At 42.4% G+C, this 21221-nt stretch overlaps 1 protein-coding gene across 2 annotated transcripts in view; it reads left to right on the forward strand.

The window, feature by feature from the left end:
• The first annotated feature begins 808 nt into the window (after nt 1-808).
• Nucleotides 809-21221, forward strand: part of LOC120237766 (phosphatidylcholine transfer protein) — a 25146-nt gene continuing 4733 nt past the window's right edge. The window contains exons 1-3 of one of the 2 annotated variants that reach the window (XM_039241178.1): nt 809-1047; nt 16540-16657; nt 19258-19337. In XM_039241178.1, coding sequence (XP_039097109.1) covers nt 904-1047; nt 16540-16657; nt 19258-19337 — 342 coding nt within the window. In that variant the 5' untranslated portion in view covers nt 809-903. The remainder of the gene's footprint in view (nt 1048-16539; nt 16658-19257; nt 19338-21221) is intronic. The other variant, XM_039241179.1, reaches the window with a different exon arrangement.

Below are 21221 nucleotides of genomic sequence, written 5' to 3' on the forward strand. Positions count from 1 at the left end.
CCAACTCTTACCCCATTTTAAGGATTAGGAAACATGGGTTTTCAGAGTTTATGACATAAATGTGGTGTGACATTTTTTTATGTTTCAACTATCTACTTCATTCAAAGCAAAGTACAGGGGGCTGGTGGGACACATAGTAATACCCAAAGGACCTGAAGGAACAAAAAGATCTTTGAGTTGCACAAAGATCTGAATTACGCAAGCTGCAGAAATCCTCGGTGGATACCATGGTAGCTTTTAGATCATCCTTCACCCTCCACGGGGGCAAATTACCTTGTAGATGGATTAGGTTATTTAATCATTTTTGTGCCATGGACCTCTTCTTGGGGAATCCCATGCACCCCTTCTTGGAATAATGTTTTGAAATGCATAACAGAAAGAATAGAAATGACATTGAACAGCATTCAGTTCTAGCATTTGATCCCTGAGATTTTCAAGCATTTCTGCTCTGTCCATCTCACCTCCCAAGTGTACCAATCCCCTCATCGAGTTTCCCTTCCTTCTTCAGAGAAGGTAAAGGAGGGACAGCCAAGCGGGTTTGGGGGGGTGGTACAGGGGTGGGGAGGAGGATGAGATGGGGTAAGGAGGGGTTTCTGAGATGACATTAGTTTCTTCCTTCACCTTCTGTCTACAAGCCTCCTCACTTTCCTGGCCCTTCAATCTTCCCCAAGATGAAGTCCAGTTTTTTTCTGGCTTTAGTTCTCTTCCATCCCAGCCCGCCTGGTTCAGCCCCGCCCACCTCGCTAAGCCCGCCCCGCACTGGACACGCCCCCCTAGGCTCCTCCTCCGCCATAAGTTTCACCAGCTCCCCCTCGCACCTCTGCTCCCTGCCAATCACGCTGACCCTCCCGGCCCGCCCCGGAGCGCGCACCCGCGGGTCCGCGGCTTCGCCCGGCAGGAAAGATGGAGCGTGGAGCGGCCGGCGGCTTCTCAGAGGAGCAGTTCCGGGAGGCCTGCGCGGAGATCCAGCAGCGCGCGCCGGCAGGCGCCCACTGGGAGCTGCTGGTGGAGACCCTGGGCTTCAGCATCTACGGGCTGCTGGACCAGGTAGCGGCCTGCCCGCTGGACGACCCTGGGCTGTCGCTTGCCGGGGCCGACCTCCCCAGGGGAGCCCGGGGCAGCCGCCTAGGAAGGAAGTCAGGGCCAGAGTCGGTCACGCGGAGCTGGGTGGAGCGAGCGCAGGGGCAGGCTGCTGACTTTGCCCCTGCGGTCGGGAGGTCATCCGAATTGAGCCCAAGTCTGAGGCCCAGGGCGGAAGTGGTTTGTTGGAGGCTAATGATAGAGTTAAAATGCGGGTCTGCAGAGTCTGAGCCGCATGCACTTGCCTGGTAGGGCTGTGGATCCCTCTCCTGGGTAGTTCCCACTGTTGTGTGTGTTAGTGGGTTGGGGAGAAGCCCAGGGTTTGCCTACAGGTGGAAAGAAGACTGCCCTGTTCAGAGACTGGATGTGCAGGGAGATAGTGTGCTTGTGGAGCAACGTGGCTGGGAAGGGAGATACTAGCATATCTACTGCATGCATATTGCTTTTGTGCCTTGGTAAAGTCAAAAAGTAAAAGTTACACTGTCAAGTTGTTGACTATCGAACTGCATGAAGGCTTTTGCCTCAACCCCATCAACATTCTGTTTCTTTTTTTTTTAATTTTTATTTATTTTATTATTAATTTTTTTTAATGTTTATTTTTGAGAGTGAGAGAGAACGAACGAGTGTGGGAAGGGCGGAGAGAGAGACAGACACAGAATCCAAAGCAGGCTCCGGGCTCTGAGCTGTTAGCACAGAGCTTGACCTGGGACTCATGAGTGCAAGATCACGACCTGAGCCGAAGTCATCTGCTTAACCGACTGAGCCACCCAGGTGCCCCAATGCTTGTTTATTTTTCAGAGAGAGAGAGAGAGATAGCGCGAGCAGGGGAAAGGCAGAGAGAGAGGGAGACACAGAATCTGAAGTAGGCTCCAGGCACCGAGCTGTTAGATCAGAGCTTGACTTGGGGCTTGATTTCAAGAAAGTGTATTCATGACCTGAGCCAACGATCAACAGACTGAGCCATCCAGATTACTCTCCTTCTTCCTGTATCTCAATACCATCTAAAGATTTCCACTCTATTGAGATGAGTGAACTAGTTAGGTCCCAACTTGTATTCCCAGCTTTATCTTCCATATCTCATCTGTACATGTCTTGTTTCCAGCCAACCCAGACCACTCTACCCTTTACTCCAGTGGGCCTGTGCTCTTTTGCTTTTGTGCTTGTGAGCTGAGACAGTGACTGGCTTGTATTGTGTATTGTTATGTTGCAGAGTCTGCCCTCCCCCTCCCCCCTGCTGTGGGGAGGCCATGTATGGTATTCAGAAGAGTTCCTGTCCCTACTAACAATACTGTATGTCTCATTTCAACCTGTTCTAGGGACATGGGGTGTCATGTTGCTCCCAGATAACTTCTCTAGGTTTAAAGGGCCATGGGATTCCCGTAGGTGTGCCCTCGAGCCTCAGCAGCTAGGGTGGAAGGCCTTTGCTCCATGGACACTTTGTTTGTTCTCCATCTGCATTAAAATGTCAAGAGGCCCTATTGGGTTAGTGTATGAACCCTTTCCTAGAACCCTTCATGGGTTCTAGCCTTATCCAGCATTATTTGCTGCCTGGCCCACTAGGCTAGAGCCTCATTTTCTTTCCACTTTGACTCCATGTTTTGTCTTCTTCCTGGAAGAGAATTCTGTAATTTCCAGTTAGTAAATCTTTCCATCTGAATACCACACCTTATCAAAAGTGAATTCATCTTGTCCCACACTCTGTATAGACCTGCATCTATCTGCCCCAAAAGCCCTTTTCAGTCTTGCGGGCCAGTGGTGTTTAATCCACCCTGCCTGTTATCATTATGTGTCTTTTCTTCCACCCACCCAAACCATTAGTGCCTATGGCCTTGGGTCCCCAGGTCTCAACTAGGAGTCAGACCAGAAGACCTTGGTCCCTCTGTCAGTCTTCATCTTGGTTAATCTACTTGACCATTGAGGCAGGTGAATCCTGGTGAGGGTCAGCATTGCAGTCTTTGCTTTCTGGGTTTTGAAATTCCAATAATTGGGGTAAACAGAGTGGCCTTGTTTGGATCCCTTTAATTTTGAAGGGCCAACAGGGGGTCCCATTGATCCATCTAACTTTAGATAGTGCTACTTTTGTCTCAACCCCATCAATAACTGCTGCATTCATCCTGCTTCTTAATTACCATCTAAACATTTCCACTCTGTTGAGATGAGTGCCCTGATTCTCCCCTCTGTCTTACTCTAATTTTTCTTGGGATCTGTAAGACCCATGTAAGGAATACTGACACAGGTACTCTGGTAAGTCGATTGGTTTGTTGGGATTGCTTGAGTTTTGCAGCAGTAAGCTTACATGTAGTACCCATGCAAAAGGGACCCTCTCTATCAAAGTATTTACCATGATTTGGGTAAGGAGCATATTTCATTGGTGAATATCTCCATCATGATAAAGCCAGGCCAACATGACTTGCATATAAAGCATATTAGTGGCTTCATGGTTTGGTGTGGGGTGGGGAAAAGCAGGTAACACTAGGAGTTGTTATGATAGGAAGAATCGGACAGCCACCCTTCTCAGGGTAAACAGATTTTGCCGGAGCTTTTATCCACTCTACCAGGTTGACTGTTCCTTTGGGAACAACCTGCTGTGTCTGGATCATGTATAGCCATTTATGTTGGTCCATCGTGAACTGTGACGATGATCTATTATTGCATGTTTTGGAAAGATTGAAGTATAAAGGCATTTTAGTTATCCAGTGTAACAAATAAATTATATTTTAAAATTAAAAAAAGATTGTAGCTCTTTTTTTTTCAGTAGACAAATAGTTTGGAGTCATATTCTTGGATAGATGGCCACTTTTGATATACAGTATTTTGATACTTTTTCATTTTCTCTTTTTCTATTAAATCACAGAATTTTTCAACTTTGAAAGTTTCATTGAAATCATTCTGTCCAATGCCATCATCTGTTTCATTCACTTCTTATATCTACTTCCTTTGCCTGCTCTGTTTCCTTCCTCTCCTCTTCTCTTTTTTCCTCCCCAGGTTGTAATGTCAGTAACTTACCACTACATGGTGATTTAGTTTACAAACTGCACATGTAAGTTTCCTTTATCCCTGTAAACAAATCTGTAATATAGGTAGGGACAGGCTAATTTTCCTATTTGACAGATGGAAACAAAACCTAGAGTTGTTAAGTGAATCACACAAGACCTCATAACTAGTAACTAGACATGACTACTTTGATAAGCTCAGCACCAAATATACAGCTTGCTTCAAAGCAAGAATTACTTTTTCTTTCTGGAGGCTAAGCAAAACTAGCCCAGAACAGCCACGTGGTATTATGGGAAGAACATGGGTTTTGGAGGCACACAATCCTGGGTTAAAATCTCCATTCTGCCCATTATCATTTTTTTTTTTTTTATTCAGAGAATATTCATCAAGTGCCTCCCATGAGCTATTGCCCTCACAGGCACTGGGGATAAACAATGAATGGAAAGATGCGCCACTGTTCCAATAAATGAGTTCTTGAACAATGAATGACATTCACTAATGAGAATAAACCCATAGTATACAATGATACATTGGGTGAAAAATGCTATGAAGACAGTAAAGTGGGGAAAAGGGATAGAGAGATGGTATGGCAGTGGTGGCCAGGGGTGATGTGATAGATACAGGAATCCAGAGATCCCCTCTCCTGAGGTAACATTTGAGTGGAGACAGAAATGAAGTGAGAGATTGCATCATGCAAATACCTGGAGGAGAAATGTACCAGAGAGTATTTTTCAAAGCTCAAGCACATTAGGATCACCTGGGGAGCTATTAAGACATGACCAAGCCCTACTGTAGAATCCCAGAATTAATTGATCTGGGGTGAGGCTTGGGGAGTCCTTTGAAAAACTCCCCTTTCATTATAGGGGTTGATCATTCTGTTGTCTCCACTTTTGTGTATGTTTGAAATGCTTCATAATAAAATGGTTTGTTGTTTTTGTTTTCAATGGTAAAGCTTCCCATGAGATTCAAATGGACTTGCTGGGTTTTAAATCACTGTAGTAGAGCGAACACTGAGTGCAAAGTCCCAGAGTCAGGCTAAGCTTGCCTTGTTTTCCAGGAAGAGCCAGAAGGATACAGGACTGGGGTGAAGCTAGGGTTGCAGAGTAGCCAGGGGCAAGCCCCACTTATTAGCTGGGTGATATTAGTCAGCTAATATCTGACTATTAATCAGTCAGATATCTTTTCATTTTGAAATCTCAGCTTCCTCGTTTTCAAAACAAGGATAATATTTACCTTTCAGAATTACAGACCTCTCAAAAATCATCAAATGAAATGGTATGTGGCACAACACAATGATTCTCGAACTTCAGCATGCATCAGAATCACCCACAGGGTTTGTTAAAATTCAGAAACAAGACCCCACTCCCAGTTTCTGATTCAGTGGACTGGAGTGGGGCCTGAAAGTTTGCATTGTATTTCTTTTTGTTTGTGTGTTATTTCTAACCAGTTGCCAAGTGACGCTGAAGCTACCAGTCCAGGGACAATACTCTGAGTACCACCGATATGTGGGGAGCATCTATCATGGTGCTGAGAGTCAGTGTTCTGACATTGCTAAGGGGGAGGATCTAACATGGTGCTGGGGGGTGGGGTTCTGACACTGAGAGGGGGCAGCGTCCTAGAAAAGCATCGGAAACTGAAAGTTAAGAGTGAGAAAAAAGAATATCTTAAGATAAAAGCAAGACCATTTGAAGACTCACTCTTACTGATTTTTAAGTTAGCGGCCACCTTAGTAGTGAATATTGACTTCTGAGCTGTGCTGAGAAGTCCCCCTGGTAGAGAGGGGCCACAGGTCACTTATAAAAGCATTCCCAGTGATCTGCATTCAGGTCTCCTTGGAGTTTTGGGCTACATCACTATGCCAGTAGACACTGTGACATGCCTACAAAGAGTGTGAAATCAGTGAGCAGAGCTTTTCATCCTCAATTTAGACCAAGTAAATAGTGTCTGAGCTGATGTGGTTAACTGCTTGACTTCTTAACATTTTAAAATCTGAATGTCTGGCACTGTGAGAAGGGACTGCCTGCAGTGTGCCTTTGTCCTTGAATAGGTCTTCTAATCAAGGACTTTGCTCAGGAGCTAACAGCTCTTTTCGAGGGACTGTTCTTTTCTATGCTGTGTACCTACTAAAATACAAAAAGCCTGGCATTCCTAGGAAAATGGTGTTTAGCCAGGCTTGGCTAAGAGAAAATTCGGCTTTTAGGTGGGAAGCACAGATTTAACTCCCACGAGAATAGGTTTACCTCCATCGATGAGAAGTTTCCACACACCGCCCGCCCCCCCCACAGGTCAGATCATAATCATCATGAGCATCTTCACTTCCAGATTACAGGACTGTTCTGCCTCCTTCTCCCACCCTTCTACCTCTCTGCTAAGGGAAGAGTAGCTACTGGCGTGAGTGACAGAATGATTATTTGACCTGGGACACATATGGAGCCACATTTTACTAGTGGTCAGAGCCACCATGTCTGAATGCGGAGCACCCATGCAGACTGAGGCCAGCTCTTGTGCTCTCTTATTCATGCTCTCTGTCTCTGTCTCTCTCTCCCTCTCCCTCCACTTTTCCATTTTCCTGAGCAAGCAACTGGATGGATATATCAGAGCCTCAGGTCTTCCCCTCCTCACTTCTCTCTCCTGATGAGCATGTAGTGTGAGGCTGGGTGAGAATGCTGGTCCCAAGATTTAAATTGAGGGGAATGAGAGGACAGGGGTGAGTAAGACCTTCCACTTCTGTCTGGGTATAAGCCAGGCTTCATATCCTCACCCTGTCTTTTCACCAGATTCCTACAAAGGGGTCACAGGAGGTGACTATTAATAAAGCAAAACTCTGATTTTCATTGGGCTGTGGGGTCTCTTTGAGAGCAGAAGTGACTTGTCAGCAAAAGTTTGGACGTTCTGGATCCTTGGACATAATACCATGCCCATGCCTGGGGGAACAGGGGCTGAATTGGAGCAGTGCCAGGTAGAAAATGGTTCTTCCCATCTGCTGTTGACACCACTTATAGGTGGGAGGAGAATTCTAATGGGAATTTCCCTTCAGTGGGAAGAGTTTGTTACTTCACAAGCTCACAGTCCCTGGACATAATTTTATGAGGCTATTTTATCCTTTTATCCTTCAGGGATATTATGCAAATGAATGTGTTCATGTAAGAAAGGGAGCATCCTTGCAAATACGAACCTTTGAATTTTAGCCTGGGACTTTTAATGTGTTTTGTTTGTATTTTTTTAAAGAGAAAGAGAGGAGGAGAGAGAATAAGTGAGGGAGAAAGGCAGGGGGGCGGGGAGAGAGAGAGAGAGAGAGAGAGAGAGAGAGAGAATCCTAAGCAGGCCGCATAGTCAGTGCGGAGACTGATGCTGGGTTTGATCCCATGACCCTGGGATCATGACCTGAGGTTAAATGAAGAGGTGCCCATTTAATGTGTTTTTAAGACCCAGAAAAGCTTAGATCTGGTTCCTGGGTGACTCAATCGGTGAAGTGTCTGGCTTTGGCTCAGGTTATGATCTCACAGTTTGTGAGTTCGAGCCCCACCTGAGGCTCTCCACTCTGAGTGCAGAACCTGCTTCACATCTTCTGTCTCGTTCTCTCTGCCCCTTCCCAGCCCTCTTTCTCTCTCTCTCTCTCTGTCAAAAATAAGTAAACATTAAAAAATTTTTAGAAAGGACCCAGAAAAGCTTAGAGATAGACTTAATAACCTTATTTTGCCATTTAGTTTAGGCTACATACCTGTCCATAGCTACCTCTGGGTGAATGAAAACTCCAAAATATTTGTTCATGTGCTCATTCAAGCAGTCTTTAGGACCTGTTGAGTGCCTGGTGATACCTGATGAATAAGACCAAGTTTATACCTTCAAGAAGCTTTAAGACCATAAAACAAGCACTTTATATGTTGTATAGATCTGTTTCCTTTATCATTTTTTTCTCTCTTTGAACATCTTCTTTTAACATTTCTTCCAGAATAGGTCTGCTGCATTCCCCCAGGTTTTATTTGTTTGAAAAACTTTTTATTTCTCCTTCACTTTTTTTAAGTTTATTTATTTATTTTGAGAGGGACCAAGGGTGAGCAGGGCAGGGGCAGAGAGAGAGAGGGAGAGAGAATCAGAAGCAGGCTCTGAGCACTGTCAGCACAGAGCCCAGTGTGGAGCTCAATCTCACAAACCAAGAGATCATGACCTGAGCTGAAATCAAGAGTTTGTCACTTAACCAACTAAGCCACTCAGCCACCCCTCTCCTTCACTTTTGAAGGACAGTTTCATTGGATATAGCATTCCAGGCTGGTGCCTTTTCTCTTTTAACATACTATATATTTTATCCCACTCTCTTTTCTCATGGATGGCTTCTGACGAGATGTTTGGTGTAACCCGCATCTATGTTCCTTTATAGGTCAAGATTTTTTCTTTTTCTTTTCTGAGTTTAAATAGGATCTATTTTGCTAACTAACTTGAATGTAAGTAAAAAATAAATTAATTTAAAAATAAATAAATAGGATATATTTAAGTTTTTTTGTATTTGTCCTGTGTGGCATGTTCAAGATGGGCAGATTTACTTTGAAGAGTGGTCTGAGCCTGCATGGCAAAAACACCCATGTGATTCAAAATAAAATGTAAGTATCAATCTTATGACACAAGGGTTCCTCTCTTATATGTGTAATTGCAACATGACTCTATAGCAGTTCCGAGTTCTCTGGAGTTGTCTGTTCTGGAAGTGGTGGTGGCATTTGTCTCAAGCAGGGATCACCAAACTTTTTCTCTAAAGGGCCAGCAAGTAAATATTGGAGGCTTTGTGGGCCAGGAGGCAAAGTGGAAGATAGTATGTAGGTGTTTACATAACCACCTAGAAATGGTTAGCTGTAGCTAAATATATGTCTCACCCAGTATACCCACTACAGGCCTGGTTTATACCTGTTGTCCTGGTGAAATTTACATCTCTTTCACTCTCAAAATTATGCTGGTTGGAATGATAAATTATAGGGTCATCCTCACTATACCTGTGCACTTCAACAGCTTATTATTTATCCAATGGTGTATGTGGAGAGGTCAGTGACAATCTGGAGGCAGTATCACAGACCATGACCTCGGCTGCCAGATCACTGGTTGCCAGGCCAGGTTCTGCGATCATTACTTGAGTGACTTTAGGTGAGTTTCACAGACTTTTTTTTCCCCCACAGCTTTATGGAGGTATCATTTGTATATCATAAAATTTACGCATTTTAAGTGTACAGTTCAATGGATTTTAGTAAATTTATGGAGTTATGCAGCCTTCATCACAGTCTGATTTTGGAACACTTGTGTTATCCTCGAAAGAAACTTCTTGCCCATTTTTGGTCATTCCCTGTTTCCGTTCCCTGTCCAGACAGCCACCAGTCTGCTTCCTATCTCTGTAGACTTACCTTTTCCAAAATTTTCTCAGAACTCCTTTAGCCTCAGTTTCCTTGTCTGAAAAATGGGTTTCCCAGTGAACCATACTTTATATTATCATTGTGTGGATTAAGTGAGATAATCCAATATTGGTCCAATGACCACTATTCAGTAAGCATTCAATATTAGCTATCATTATTATTTTACCTAGTTATCTGCAATCCTTAGGGATTAAACCTGCCATGTTTTCTTTAGAGAGATCTAAGATATTAAATCAGATTTACTCAACTACCTTTTTTTATATAGTCTTGGTACACCCTTCCAAGTGGCAGCTGTAGATTGATTCCTGTCATTAGAATTGATGCTCTTTGGTGAAAAAAATGCTTATTTTACATAACTTCAGAGCCTGTTTACTTGCCACAGAGTGGCTGGAGTTGGTCATCTTCCACAGTCATAGATTTGAGATCTTGTCCCCCACTGAGGAATGAGAATGAACTCTTCTGTGAGAGGCTAAGAAGAAAATTCAGCACACACTCAAAGGTACATTTTCAGGATTAGACAAAGGGGATTCGCCAAGGCTGTCTCATAGTTAGTGATGTCAATGCAGATGAGCATCATAATTTGCAGAGACGGGGTGACACCTTTCTGGACCAGGTGGGGGAGAGGCAAAGGAGATCTAACACGGACTAGTCCTCTGTGGGAGCTGCAAATGTCATGCAAACATTATGACATTTTGACACCTCTCATATGTAAACACATGAGCTCTTACAGAATTTATCCTGTTAGGACAAATAAGTGTACTGTTGGCAGTAGTGTTCTCAAAATATGTTAACCCTGTGAATGCAGTTGAAAATAAAATATCCAGTTCTGTTATGCATTTGATTTAGCATTACTAAGAAATATAACAATCTGATATTTAGATAAGTGATCCAGAATAACAGAATATCTTAAAAATTAGTGATTAGTGATATCAGTAGCAAATTCCCAAACCATGCCTCCACACTCCCACCATTTCTTCATTTATAAAGTAGAGATAATAATATGCTTACCTCACAGGATTATTTCATGTATTAATCACCAAGCACAGTGCCTGGCTTTGTACTTTGTAGATGTTAGTTTTTCTAAAAATGTAGATTATGTTACAGTCCTGAATCCTCAGTTATTTAATATGGAAAAAGGGGATCATCCTAACTACCTTATGAATGAAAATGATGTCTGATATCTGCTAAGTACTTATGTACAAGGCACAATTGTAAGAATTTTAGATGGATTAGCTCATTATCCTCATAATCATGCCCTTAAGTACAGATTCATTAGACCCACTTTGCAGCTGAGGAAAGCAAGGGTAGTGGGTAGAAGAGCTTCAGCTCTACTGGGCTGTGACTCTGAGCCCAATGTGGTAACCACCATGGGGTATTTTCTGGTTTTTGAGATGACTCTGGAATAATATATGTAAAGACAGCAAAGCACTAGTCCATTAAAAGTTATATTATTCATCCCTTTCCATTCCTGCCTTTTCCCTGCTCTGGATCTGAATCTCTACAGAAGGAGCATCTAAAAAATACTCCTCTAGCTGCTTGGAGGCCTGATGGAGAAATAAACCAGGCTTAGGGCCTCAGGGAAGCATCTCAGTGGGAGGTCCATTCTGGGTGGTCCAGGGTAGGAGCAAGAACACTGGCTTTGGGAGCAGAAGGAAGAGGTTCCCAGCCAGGTTTTGCAACCACCAGCTTCATCAGTGGGACCCCTGGCAAGTCACTGACCTCTTTCACTTAAAGGTCGAAGGCCCCTTCTGGCTCTAAGATGCTATGTGATGGGTCTTCTTTACCTTAATCATTAGATTGTGGTTTGGAACAATGGTTTGAAGAAAATGTACAGACAGTAGAGCTAAATAGGAGACACTGATGGAGCAGAAGGGCCCATGTCACCTTCTTTCGGGCTATCCCAAGGACTAGCTGTGGGACTCTGGCAAGTAATTTAGCCTGTCAGAGAAAATGTCTTCATATAAAGATGGAGATAACACTAACATTCCCATCTGCATCACTGAGCTCTGTTAAAGATTACAAGAGGTAATGAATATAAAACCGGAAACTGAACAATTACTAGTATTAGTAAAATAATTGATAGCAGGCCAAAAAGACTGGAAAACTTCAAATACAGGGTACATGGCTTTCCACTGACTACTGGCAGATCACCGGGGGAAGCATGTTCCAAGCTCAAAAGCCAAGAATATGCCTATGCCTGATTTCTTCCCAGGGCCAAGGATATAGTAGGTTCTAGCAAGTTTATAATTTTATAATAAAACTTATGCTAATTTTTTATAATTATAATTTTTTTCTGACTTAGTGGAAGGAGGTGGTACTTTCTATAAAAGGGTGTGTGGAGTTTCAGATATGCAAAATTAAATATACTTAGTGTTGATTAACAGTCGCCATGATCTCTTCCCTCTTCCTTGACAATGCATTTTAGCAATGCTTATGTACATCTGTACTGTTTTAATGGATTTATACATAATAGTTTTTCCATGTAAATGCATCTAAGTCTTATCAGCACTATTGTGGCAGTCTGCTTTTCTACTTTAGAGTAATAATGTCAAATAAAAACAAATCTGGACTTATAAGGAGAGACTTTTATCAAAAAGGATTATTGCAAAGTCAGGAGAGAGATTATTGTAATAGGGAGAACACTTTGACCATAAGATCTGTGAATGTCTCAAGAATGAAGCAAAGAGAATTTTTCTTTTATAGAGATGAGTAAACAAGGTGAGAAACCAGTGTGAGGAAGTGAGATGAAAGGTGGCATGCCTGAATAGTAGATCAGAGAATATTTTACCTCAAGGCCAATCTGTTCACACGAGGGGCTGTATACTGGCTCAGCCTGAGGGTGGGCCAACATTTAGGGGTCTGGAAGAATGAGAGAAACTTAACCAGTCTGGTTCACAAGCATTTTGTTCTGATTGATCAGTGGGGACAAGCAGTTCAGCTAATCATTTATGAGGCAACACAAGGGAATTCTGAGGGTTTGTGTGTGGCCTTGTCACAGGTAAAGACAGGCAGCATCTGGGAGTCTTATCTAAGTCATATGGGGAATAGTGGTTCTTTGCAACAGGCTTTTTTCTGGAACACAAAGAAGAGGGGAGTTTCTTAACCTTCACTGTTTTTCCAAATCACAGGATTCCTGTAAAATTCATTGTTGGAAGGATCGTTTTTTTTTTAATTAAGATTGCTTTCAGTTGCAAGTAACAGGAAACTGTACAAACAGTGACTCTACAAACAGGAAACTGACAAACACAAAAGTGACTCACAGAGGGGTTTATTTTTCTCAACAAGTAGAACAGAAGTCAGTAGTTGATGGCACTGGTTTAGCTGATCAATGATACCAGTAAAACACTGAGTCTTTCTAGTCTTCCTCCTCCTGTTTGGTACCTCTTCATTACAAAATAGCTGCTGCAGCTCCGAACATCCATATTTGAACAAGTGTAGGAGACCAGCAAAGTTATCAGTTGTGTATGTTGCCACAGAGGTCCTCTTAGCAAGAAAGAAGGCACTATAAGCTATGGCAGATCTTCTGTTTCTTCTGGTCATTGTATTCTACACAAGAATTTACTGATTCTCTACCACTGAATAATTTTTTATTTTATTTATAAATGGACAATTAGAAAAATATACACCAAGTTTTATAGCATGATACATAAATGGAGACATTCTTACAAATGGCTTTCTGGAGTTGCTTCAGGAAAGCCAAGAACTTTTTTTTTTTTTCTTTTTTTTTTAATTTTTTTTTTTTTATTTATTTCTAGAGAGAGAGAGTGAGCAGGGGAGGGTCAGAGAGAGAGGGAGTCACAGACTGAAACAGGCTCCAGGCTCTGAGCTGGCAGTCAGCACAGAGCCCGACGCGGGGCTCGAACCCACGAACCGTGAGATCATGACCTAAGCGAAAGTCGGACGCTTAACCGACTAAGCCACCCAGGCGCCCCGGAAAGCCAAGAACTTCTTGAGGATACTTATTTGGAACCATTTATTGAATCATCCATTGAATCTTAGATGTATATGCAAAGAGTTTATATTTCTAATTTTAAGGAGATCTTACATGTCAGTATAAAAACATTGCCCAATCAAGGTAAGTTTTATGCCTTTTCCTATCAAATTGTTTGTACAATAGTACCCAATCCTAATGAGATGCTCCTGTGCTGTTGCCAAGAGTATACATTGGTACCAATTCTTAAAACCTTATAAAAAGCATAAAGAACCTTATACTTAGAAAAAGCATAAAGAACCTTTACCTTTAAATCTATCTCTAAGTAGGGTTTCCTAATGAAAAAAAATTAGAATTATGGACCAAGTTTGTTCATATAAAATAATACTTATGCCAGCAATATTTATTTTTGTAAAAATATTGGAAACAAAGTACTAGACAAGAATAATTAAATTAGGTCTGATCTCTCTCCATAGCTTGTTAAGAATACAGGTTATTTAAACCATATTATTCCCATTTTGTAACATATAGAAGTATTTATGTACTTAAAAGAAATATGTCAAATATTACCAATAGATCTTTGAGGATTATGAGGTTACATGTCATTTTTATTTTCCTTATTCAGTTTTTTGCATTTTCTAATTTTCCTATAATGAATATTATATCTACAACTTGAAAAATTCACTTTTTTTAATGAAAAATAAAATTGTGAGTATGTTTGCTGAGATCCTTGTCAGAAAGAAAGAATAAGTGAAAAAGTGCCTTGATCCAAGACTTTTGGCGGGGTCTTCATTACTCGAAAAGAATGTTTTATTGATAGACGAGGGAAGTGTTACCGAGCGTTTTGTTCCTCTGGAGTCCTGGCATTTCTCTGTTCTGCCACGAAGAGGGTGTTTAAAGGAAGCTGTAACAATAGTTCATTCTTCTGTATTCACGTAAATCACATCGTTCTATTTTCTCTTTCTAAGAGGGCTTTCTGTTTTTCTTTTCTGTGATATGCATAGGACTGAGGTCACTAAGGGCAGTAACTAAATTCAGAAGGGGAAGGGAACCAGTTTAAGGAAACAGTTTGTCTTAATTTATCCAGATAACCAAAGTTAACTCAATGTAAGCTGAGATCATTATCTCAGTGCGTAATTATCCTTTTGCTCAGTAGGTATAGAAAATGGGGCCCCAGTATGCCTGAGCAGGGAACTAATTGTCTCTCTTCCAAGGTTGATTAATAAATGTGTAAGTATGTATAAACCCTCCCTATCTCCCCATCTGGGTGAGGGGAGGGCACAGGAGAGAGAAGGAGGTATTTCTCCTGATGTTTGTCCTTCCTTTAGGGTATCCATGGCACAGCATGTGAGGTGTTTAGATCTGCTAGTTTGTCATTTGCTGGCTGGAAACCTTTGGTATAAGTTCATGTACTTTTAGAGCTGGAAGAACTTTATGAATTCCATTTCAATTGCATCTCCCATTTCTAACCAGTTATTTTAACAGATAGATGAGATTCTTAAGCTAGGATATGTTTTTCCCTGGGTTATGCCCTGAGCCAGGAAGCCCTTGAAGCCTCAAGATCTCTAGAAAGATTCACCATGTTTAAACTCTTGACTTCACAATAAGACCTTGGCATGGTGTTTAAGAGGATAGTTGTATTCATGTTCGATTAGCCAATAATATTGCTTTAGCACATGGAAGAATGTGTCATTTTAAAAGCACCATTTTTGTTTGTTTGATTTGTTTGCTTTTGCATGGAACTTAAGTTAAAAGCTTTTGGTTTAATCTTAACAGTAATGCCTTTAGGCAAGAGGAGGGTCAGGAATTGTTAGTTGCCATTGTACAGAAAGTGAAAAGTGTAGCATGGCCAACTCCAGCCCAGAACCCTCACCGAGGACAGTATGGCCTCATGTGAAGAAAAAAAGACGGGAGAAACCCATATTTTGGAATCTGGAAATGGTCTTTTTTTTTTTTTTTTAATAAAGGGGACTAATGTGATTTGAAGCTGCTGTTTTTCTTTTATACACAAATTGTTTAAATAAAAAGGAAGTTGTTGGCAAATTCTTTCTTGGCATTGATAAAAACAATGTGCTGTGTTTCATTATGCCCTGTGGATATCTAAAATAGTAATGTGTCCCCTGAGAATAGCTGATTGATTATATGACACTCCCACTTGGATGTTTACTAAGCATCTCAGACTCCAAAGTAGAACTCTTGATTTCCCCACAGCTCACACATAGCCTCTTCCCAAGTGTTCTTCATCTTAGAGCATGGAGCTCCCATTCACCTAGTTGTTTAAGCAGAGATTCTAAGTAATTCTTTGCTTTCTCTTCTCCTCAGGCAGTCTGTCAGCACTTCCTGCTGACATGACTTCTAAATAGAACTCTAAATCACTGACTTCTCTCAATCGCTGTTGTCACCTCCTTGTTCACATCACTGTCATCTCTTATCTGGACCATTGCACTGGTCCTCAAACCCATCTCCTTGCTCCCTTATGATCTATTTTCTCCCAAACATCAAGAATCATCTTTTTATTTAGTATTTCCCTGTTTAATGTCCCTCATTGGTTTTCCTTAGTAGTTAGAACAAAATCTTTATCCCATCGCCCTGGTTTACAAAGCCCTTTGGAGTCTGGCCCCCACTATCTCTCTGACCTCAGGTCCTACCACTCTCCCCAATCCACAGTTCTCTGGATCTCATGACTTTTTGTTTTTTGAGCATGCAGGTTCATAAACCTGAAGGTCTTCCCCACACCAGGAATGAGTTTTCCTTATCTTCCCATGGCTGGCTCCTCCTAATATTTAGAATAAGATGTTCTGATAAAGGTTATCCCTCATTGAGGTCTTTCCTGACCATCTGATTATATAGGACACCCTTTCTCCCGAAACAGGCACCACTGATGACAAAACTTTCCTTATATCCTATTCAAACGATCTAGATGGCATTTATAGCCACCGCCACCACCACCAATGTCTACAATAAATGTAAGACCCACTAGAGCAGGGGCCTCATCTACTTTTTTATCATCATGTTACCAAGACCACAGAGGAGGTATTCAATAATTGGTGTTGTATGAACAACTGCTTTTCATATGCTGTGTCTTCTGGCTTCTCTCTGTTTGGAAATCAATAGGTTGTTTTGCCTGTTCTGTTTCTACAGCAGACTGGACTTTATGAGTATAAAGTCTTTGGTGTTCTGGACGATTGCCCACCGGATTTACTTGCAGATGTCTATATGGACTTAGACTACAGAAAACAGTGGGACCAATATGTAAAAGGTGAATAACATCTATTATTTTTTAAAAAAATAACATCTGGAAAATAGAATCTATTGTTACTTATTCTAGCTAGTAGAAAGCAACAAGTTTAATTTCTACTATGTTATGTTTTATTTTTAATTTTGGCAGGAAAGTCTTAAGTGTTGGGCTGAAATGTGCCTTTGTGATTCCTTGCATTCCCTTAGCAACCACTCTCCAATTTGCTCTGGGGGCTACTTTGTTCTCACTGTAAGTTCATCATCATCTCACATATCGAGGTAGTCATAGGTGGCTTCTTAGATGAGGTGGTGTCCAAGCTTTGGTTTGGAAGTTGAACCAAAGTTTTATCAAGAATAATAATGCATATAGGTAAGAGGGTGAGAAGGTGAGGGGATGGGTGGCTTGAGGCCATTTGAGGCCCAGAGAACAGCATGAGTAAAAGGGCGGAAGGCATCAAACAGTATGGTATGTTCAAAAACTGTGAGCAGTTTGGTTTTATTGGGTTGTTGGGGTAGTAGATCTAGAGGTAGAGTGGGAGAAAGGCCCAGAGCCCCAAGGCAGCAGTCTGGCCACCAGTCTCCAGTTCTTAGACTTTGCCCTGAAAATCAAGTAGGAGGGGAAGAGTGATGCTCTGAAGGAGAATGCCAACTATGAAAGGCATTGAGTAGGGGTTCCTCCTGTCACTTAAAGGTGGGAGTGACCTCTGCCAAATCAGTCACAGATTAGAACTGCAAAATTAGCCAACGGGCAGGTACACTCTGAAAGACCTTTGCTATAGTCAGGATTTTGGTTGCAAGGAACAAAAAGCTAACAAATGCCAGTGTAAGAAATGGAAAAAGTTTATTGATTTCATGGCATTGAAAAGTCCAGGGCTATCTGACTTCCAGGACAACTGCATTTAATGCTTAAATAAGTTTTCCATGTTGACTCAGTTTTCTTCTGAGTTGACCTAATTCTCAGGCAGATTCTTATGTCATGGCAAAGATGGCCACCAGAAGATCCAGGCTTATGTCTAACCATATAAATACCCTACAGGAACAGTAAGGAGCCTTCCACTAAACTGCTCACAGAGGCTACAGTCCCAGAATTTGCTCTCATGGCATCCTGTGGATATTTGCCATGTGTGGTCTCCTAGTGTTTTCCAGTACCCTTTCTATCTAGGGGGAGCTGTGATGCTTGTCCCTTCAAGGGAGAAGCCAGATGTTCTTTGTCCCAGTCTCCTCAACAGCCATGGTTCAGGGATGTAATATAGACGTTGCCAGTAAGACACACAGGCAGCTTCAATGTGAGAGAGAACTACATGAGGAAGCAGGCAGCGTGCAAAGTCAATTTTCTGGTGATGGTCAGGGCTAAATGTCTGACACTGGGGGAAATAGTTGCAGAGACTCTGATGTTTGTTACTTGATGTCAACCATTCACGCTATGGCATCTAGTACAGTAGCAGCAGTTTGGCTTTTCTGGAACAATCCTGAGGTTCTAAGCACAACTCTGGTCCTTCCACATATTCTGTGAGCTACCTGAGGGCCTTTACTATACCACTTTTTGGCTTGAACTTGTTAGAGTGACAAGGTAAGCCCCTGGCCAGATGCACCGACCTGAATGAATCACTGTGGCCACATCTTGATCATTTTCCAAGTTCTGAAATTAATGCTGAGACAGTCCTGCTTAAACCACCTAGTTGAGGAGGGGAAGGGTGAAGGAGAATGGAGATCACTGATCCAAGAAAGGGGAGGTGATGCTGAGTATGCAAAGGTCACAGATGTCTACTTCTTCCCTTCCTCTCAAGGGCTGTCTTTAGTCTCATGTGGTACCAATGGGCAAGCTCTTTAATCCATGGTCTGCTTCTAATAGATTTTCTTTCCAAAGCTGAATTAAAGAATACATTTCCCCCATCAGCATCTCCTTAAGGGGCTCTCATGTTTACTTCAGCAGCCTTGGCTTGCCTCCTTCTCTAAATGGTTAGCATGAAGGCATACTGCACAGCTTGGGGTCAGAGGGTGTGCATGTCATTGAATTCTTTTTCTCTCTCCAGCGAAAGTTAGCTGCTGTTTGCTCACAATAGAATGATGGAATTAAAGGAAATCTGGTCATTGCAGCCACCATAGTGTGTAAAGAAACAGGGGAGAGAAGTGAGACACTTAGGTTTAGCCACAGTTATGCCACTTCCTAGCTGTTTAGGAAGGACACTGCCCTCTCTAGAACCTTCATTTCCCAGCTGAACATACTAGACTGGGTGACTCAGTCCAGGGCTAGCTGTCAATTGTCTAGAGAGCTCAGAAGCAAGACTGTCGGTACTCTAATGACATCTGCTGGTTGCCCTGATTTTAAAACATGAACGTTTATTTTTGGATGCCTGATTTTGTTTCATTGTATTGTATTTGAGAATCTTGCTTGTGCTATACAATGGACATGTTTTGTCATTTTATTTCTACTGTGTTTTAGTGTCTACTAGATTCTGCCCTTGGGCAACAAGCTTTTAGCATTAATGAATCTGTCTTATTTTTTCCTAGAATTCTGTGCCTTATGAGTTAGTGGTTTATCATACCCTCAGAGATCATCATACCTTGTTAACTGAAGCCCAGAAGGCTTCCAGATACATTAACTTCTTTTGTTCTCCTTAGAACTCTATGAAAAGGAATGCAATGGAGAAACCGTGGTGTACTGGCAAGTGAAGTACCCTTTTCCCATGTCCAACCGAGATGTATCCTTTCTCAAGGCACACCACTACTTGACTTTCTAAGTGTTTCTGTGCCCCTTGGCCATCGCCCAGTGGTGTCACGCCCACAGCAATGTGGACACTGTTGTCCTTTGATTCTTGCAGAAACACCTGCTAAAGCTTTTGCTTCTTGTGTGGCTTTTGGAGACCTCAGAGTGTGATGTCTGGGCCTGACCATGTGGGGCGTCTATGATTGTGGTCACTGGAGGGCAGGTTCACACTTCCCTGAAAAGTTTTCTAAGGTTTGAATTTGTTGGGCTCCATACAAGGGGACCTGGAGAGAAGTTTTTATAGAGTGTTTAATACATTTCCCCAGTCTAGAGGTGGAAGTGAGCACCCAGGGAGGTATAGTGACAGAGACCTGCATACAGACTGCAACTCAGGCCCCCACTTTTCCAGCTCTCCGGATCTCCCCTTCAGATTTATTGACCCCAAAGCAGTCCCTCCTTGACTGCTGACTCTGGGTACTGGGGGTATGCTTCTTCCCCAGTTTCCTTGTTTATCATTAAGACAGTTGAATGGAATGTGGGGAGTTTTAGCCAACACTATAAGGTTCCTAGAGGCCCTTCAAGACAAGCCTCCTACGGGGGATGGAATTTGAAGGACAGGCAGGGTGGGGGCAGGATGACTGATGGGTGAGGTTTCCACTCCTTCACTGTCCTCTTCAATCACAGTAAAACCAGGTGTTTTACAGACTGAGTTTCCCCAGACAGTCCTTTCAGCAAAGTGTCTTGTGGATTAAAAAAAAGTTTGGGAAACCACCAAATTTCTAGCTCTGACATTATACAGTTTATATGTTCCTAAATAATTATTCTCGAGAAAGAGAAAGAGTATGAGGGTATATTTTATAGAAATTGCTTATGTGTGTGTTTGTGTCTAAGTTTATGTGTTTACCCTGGCTTCTACTAGATTATAAATCCATGAGGGTTTATTTCTTGGTCACATACTGCTGGGTAGTTTGTACACATATGGTATGTATTTCAACAAATCGTGGATTACTTAATTCTTAGATTTTATGTGGTTTTCTCTGATCCTGCTGACAACTGTGCAAAGTGAGTACCATCATCCCCATTTCATAGCCAAGGGAACTGAGGCAAAGAGAAGTCCAGAACTTTGCTCTGATTTACCCACTCGTGGGTGGCAGAGGCAGGTTCTGGACCCAGGTGCAGCTGTTTCCAGAAATGGTGACCTTGACCAGGGCATCAGCCCATTGCTCTGACTTCACTGTGACACTGCTGGGTAGATCTTAGAAGTGGACACTTGGGCTACTTGAAGTTCTAGTTAATTGGCTTTCCCGGCCCCACAATCCCACAGTGAAGCACATATGTCTCCACTAAAGGTTAAATTGTTGAGAACAGAGAACAGTGCAGTGGAAAAGAACATTCAATAGGACCCAGAGATCCCACACTGACTGTGAGCTTATGCACTGATTTTGTTGTGTGACCTTGGAAAAGTCCCTTCTCTGGGCCTCAGTGACCTGATGGTTCTCTGGTCACAGGCTCTATCGAATGCTGGACCTCCCAACCCTTCGAAGACCTCTGCCAAGTCTTAATCAATATGTCAGTTAATTTTTCCTCAATGGAATGTCAGGCGATATCTATCATGAGCTGAACAAGTCTTAGGAGGCCATGGGACAATTTTGGCCGTGAGGAAATAGAGTCCTGGGGGAGGAAAGCCAGAGCCAAAGCAAATTCATTTCTTCCCCCAAACATTTAAGAATTTCACTCCTCAGGGGCGCCTGGGTGGCTTAGTCGGTTAAGCGACCGACTTTCGCTTAGGTCATGATCTCGCGGTTCGTGGGTTCGAGCCCCGCGTCGGGCTCTGTGCTGACTGCCAGCTCGGAGCCTGGAGCCTGTTTCAGAGTCTGTG

The sequence above is a fragment of the Hyaena hyaena genome, unplaced genomic scaffold (genome assembly GCF_003009895.1).
Source record: "Hyaena hyaena isolate Hyena2069 unplaced genomic scaffold, ASM300989v1 scaffold_189, whole genome shotgun sequence".
Lineage (NCBI taxonomy): Eukaryota > Metazoa > Chordata > Mammalia > Carnivora > Hyaenidae > Hyaena > Hyaena hyaena.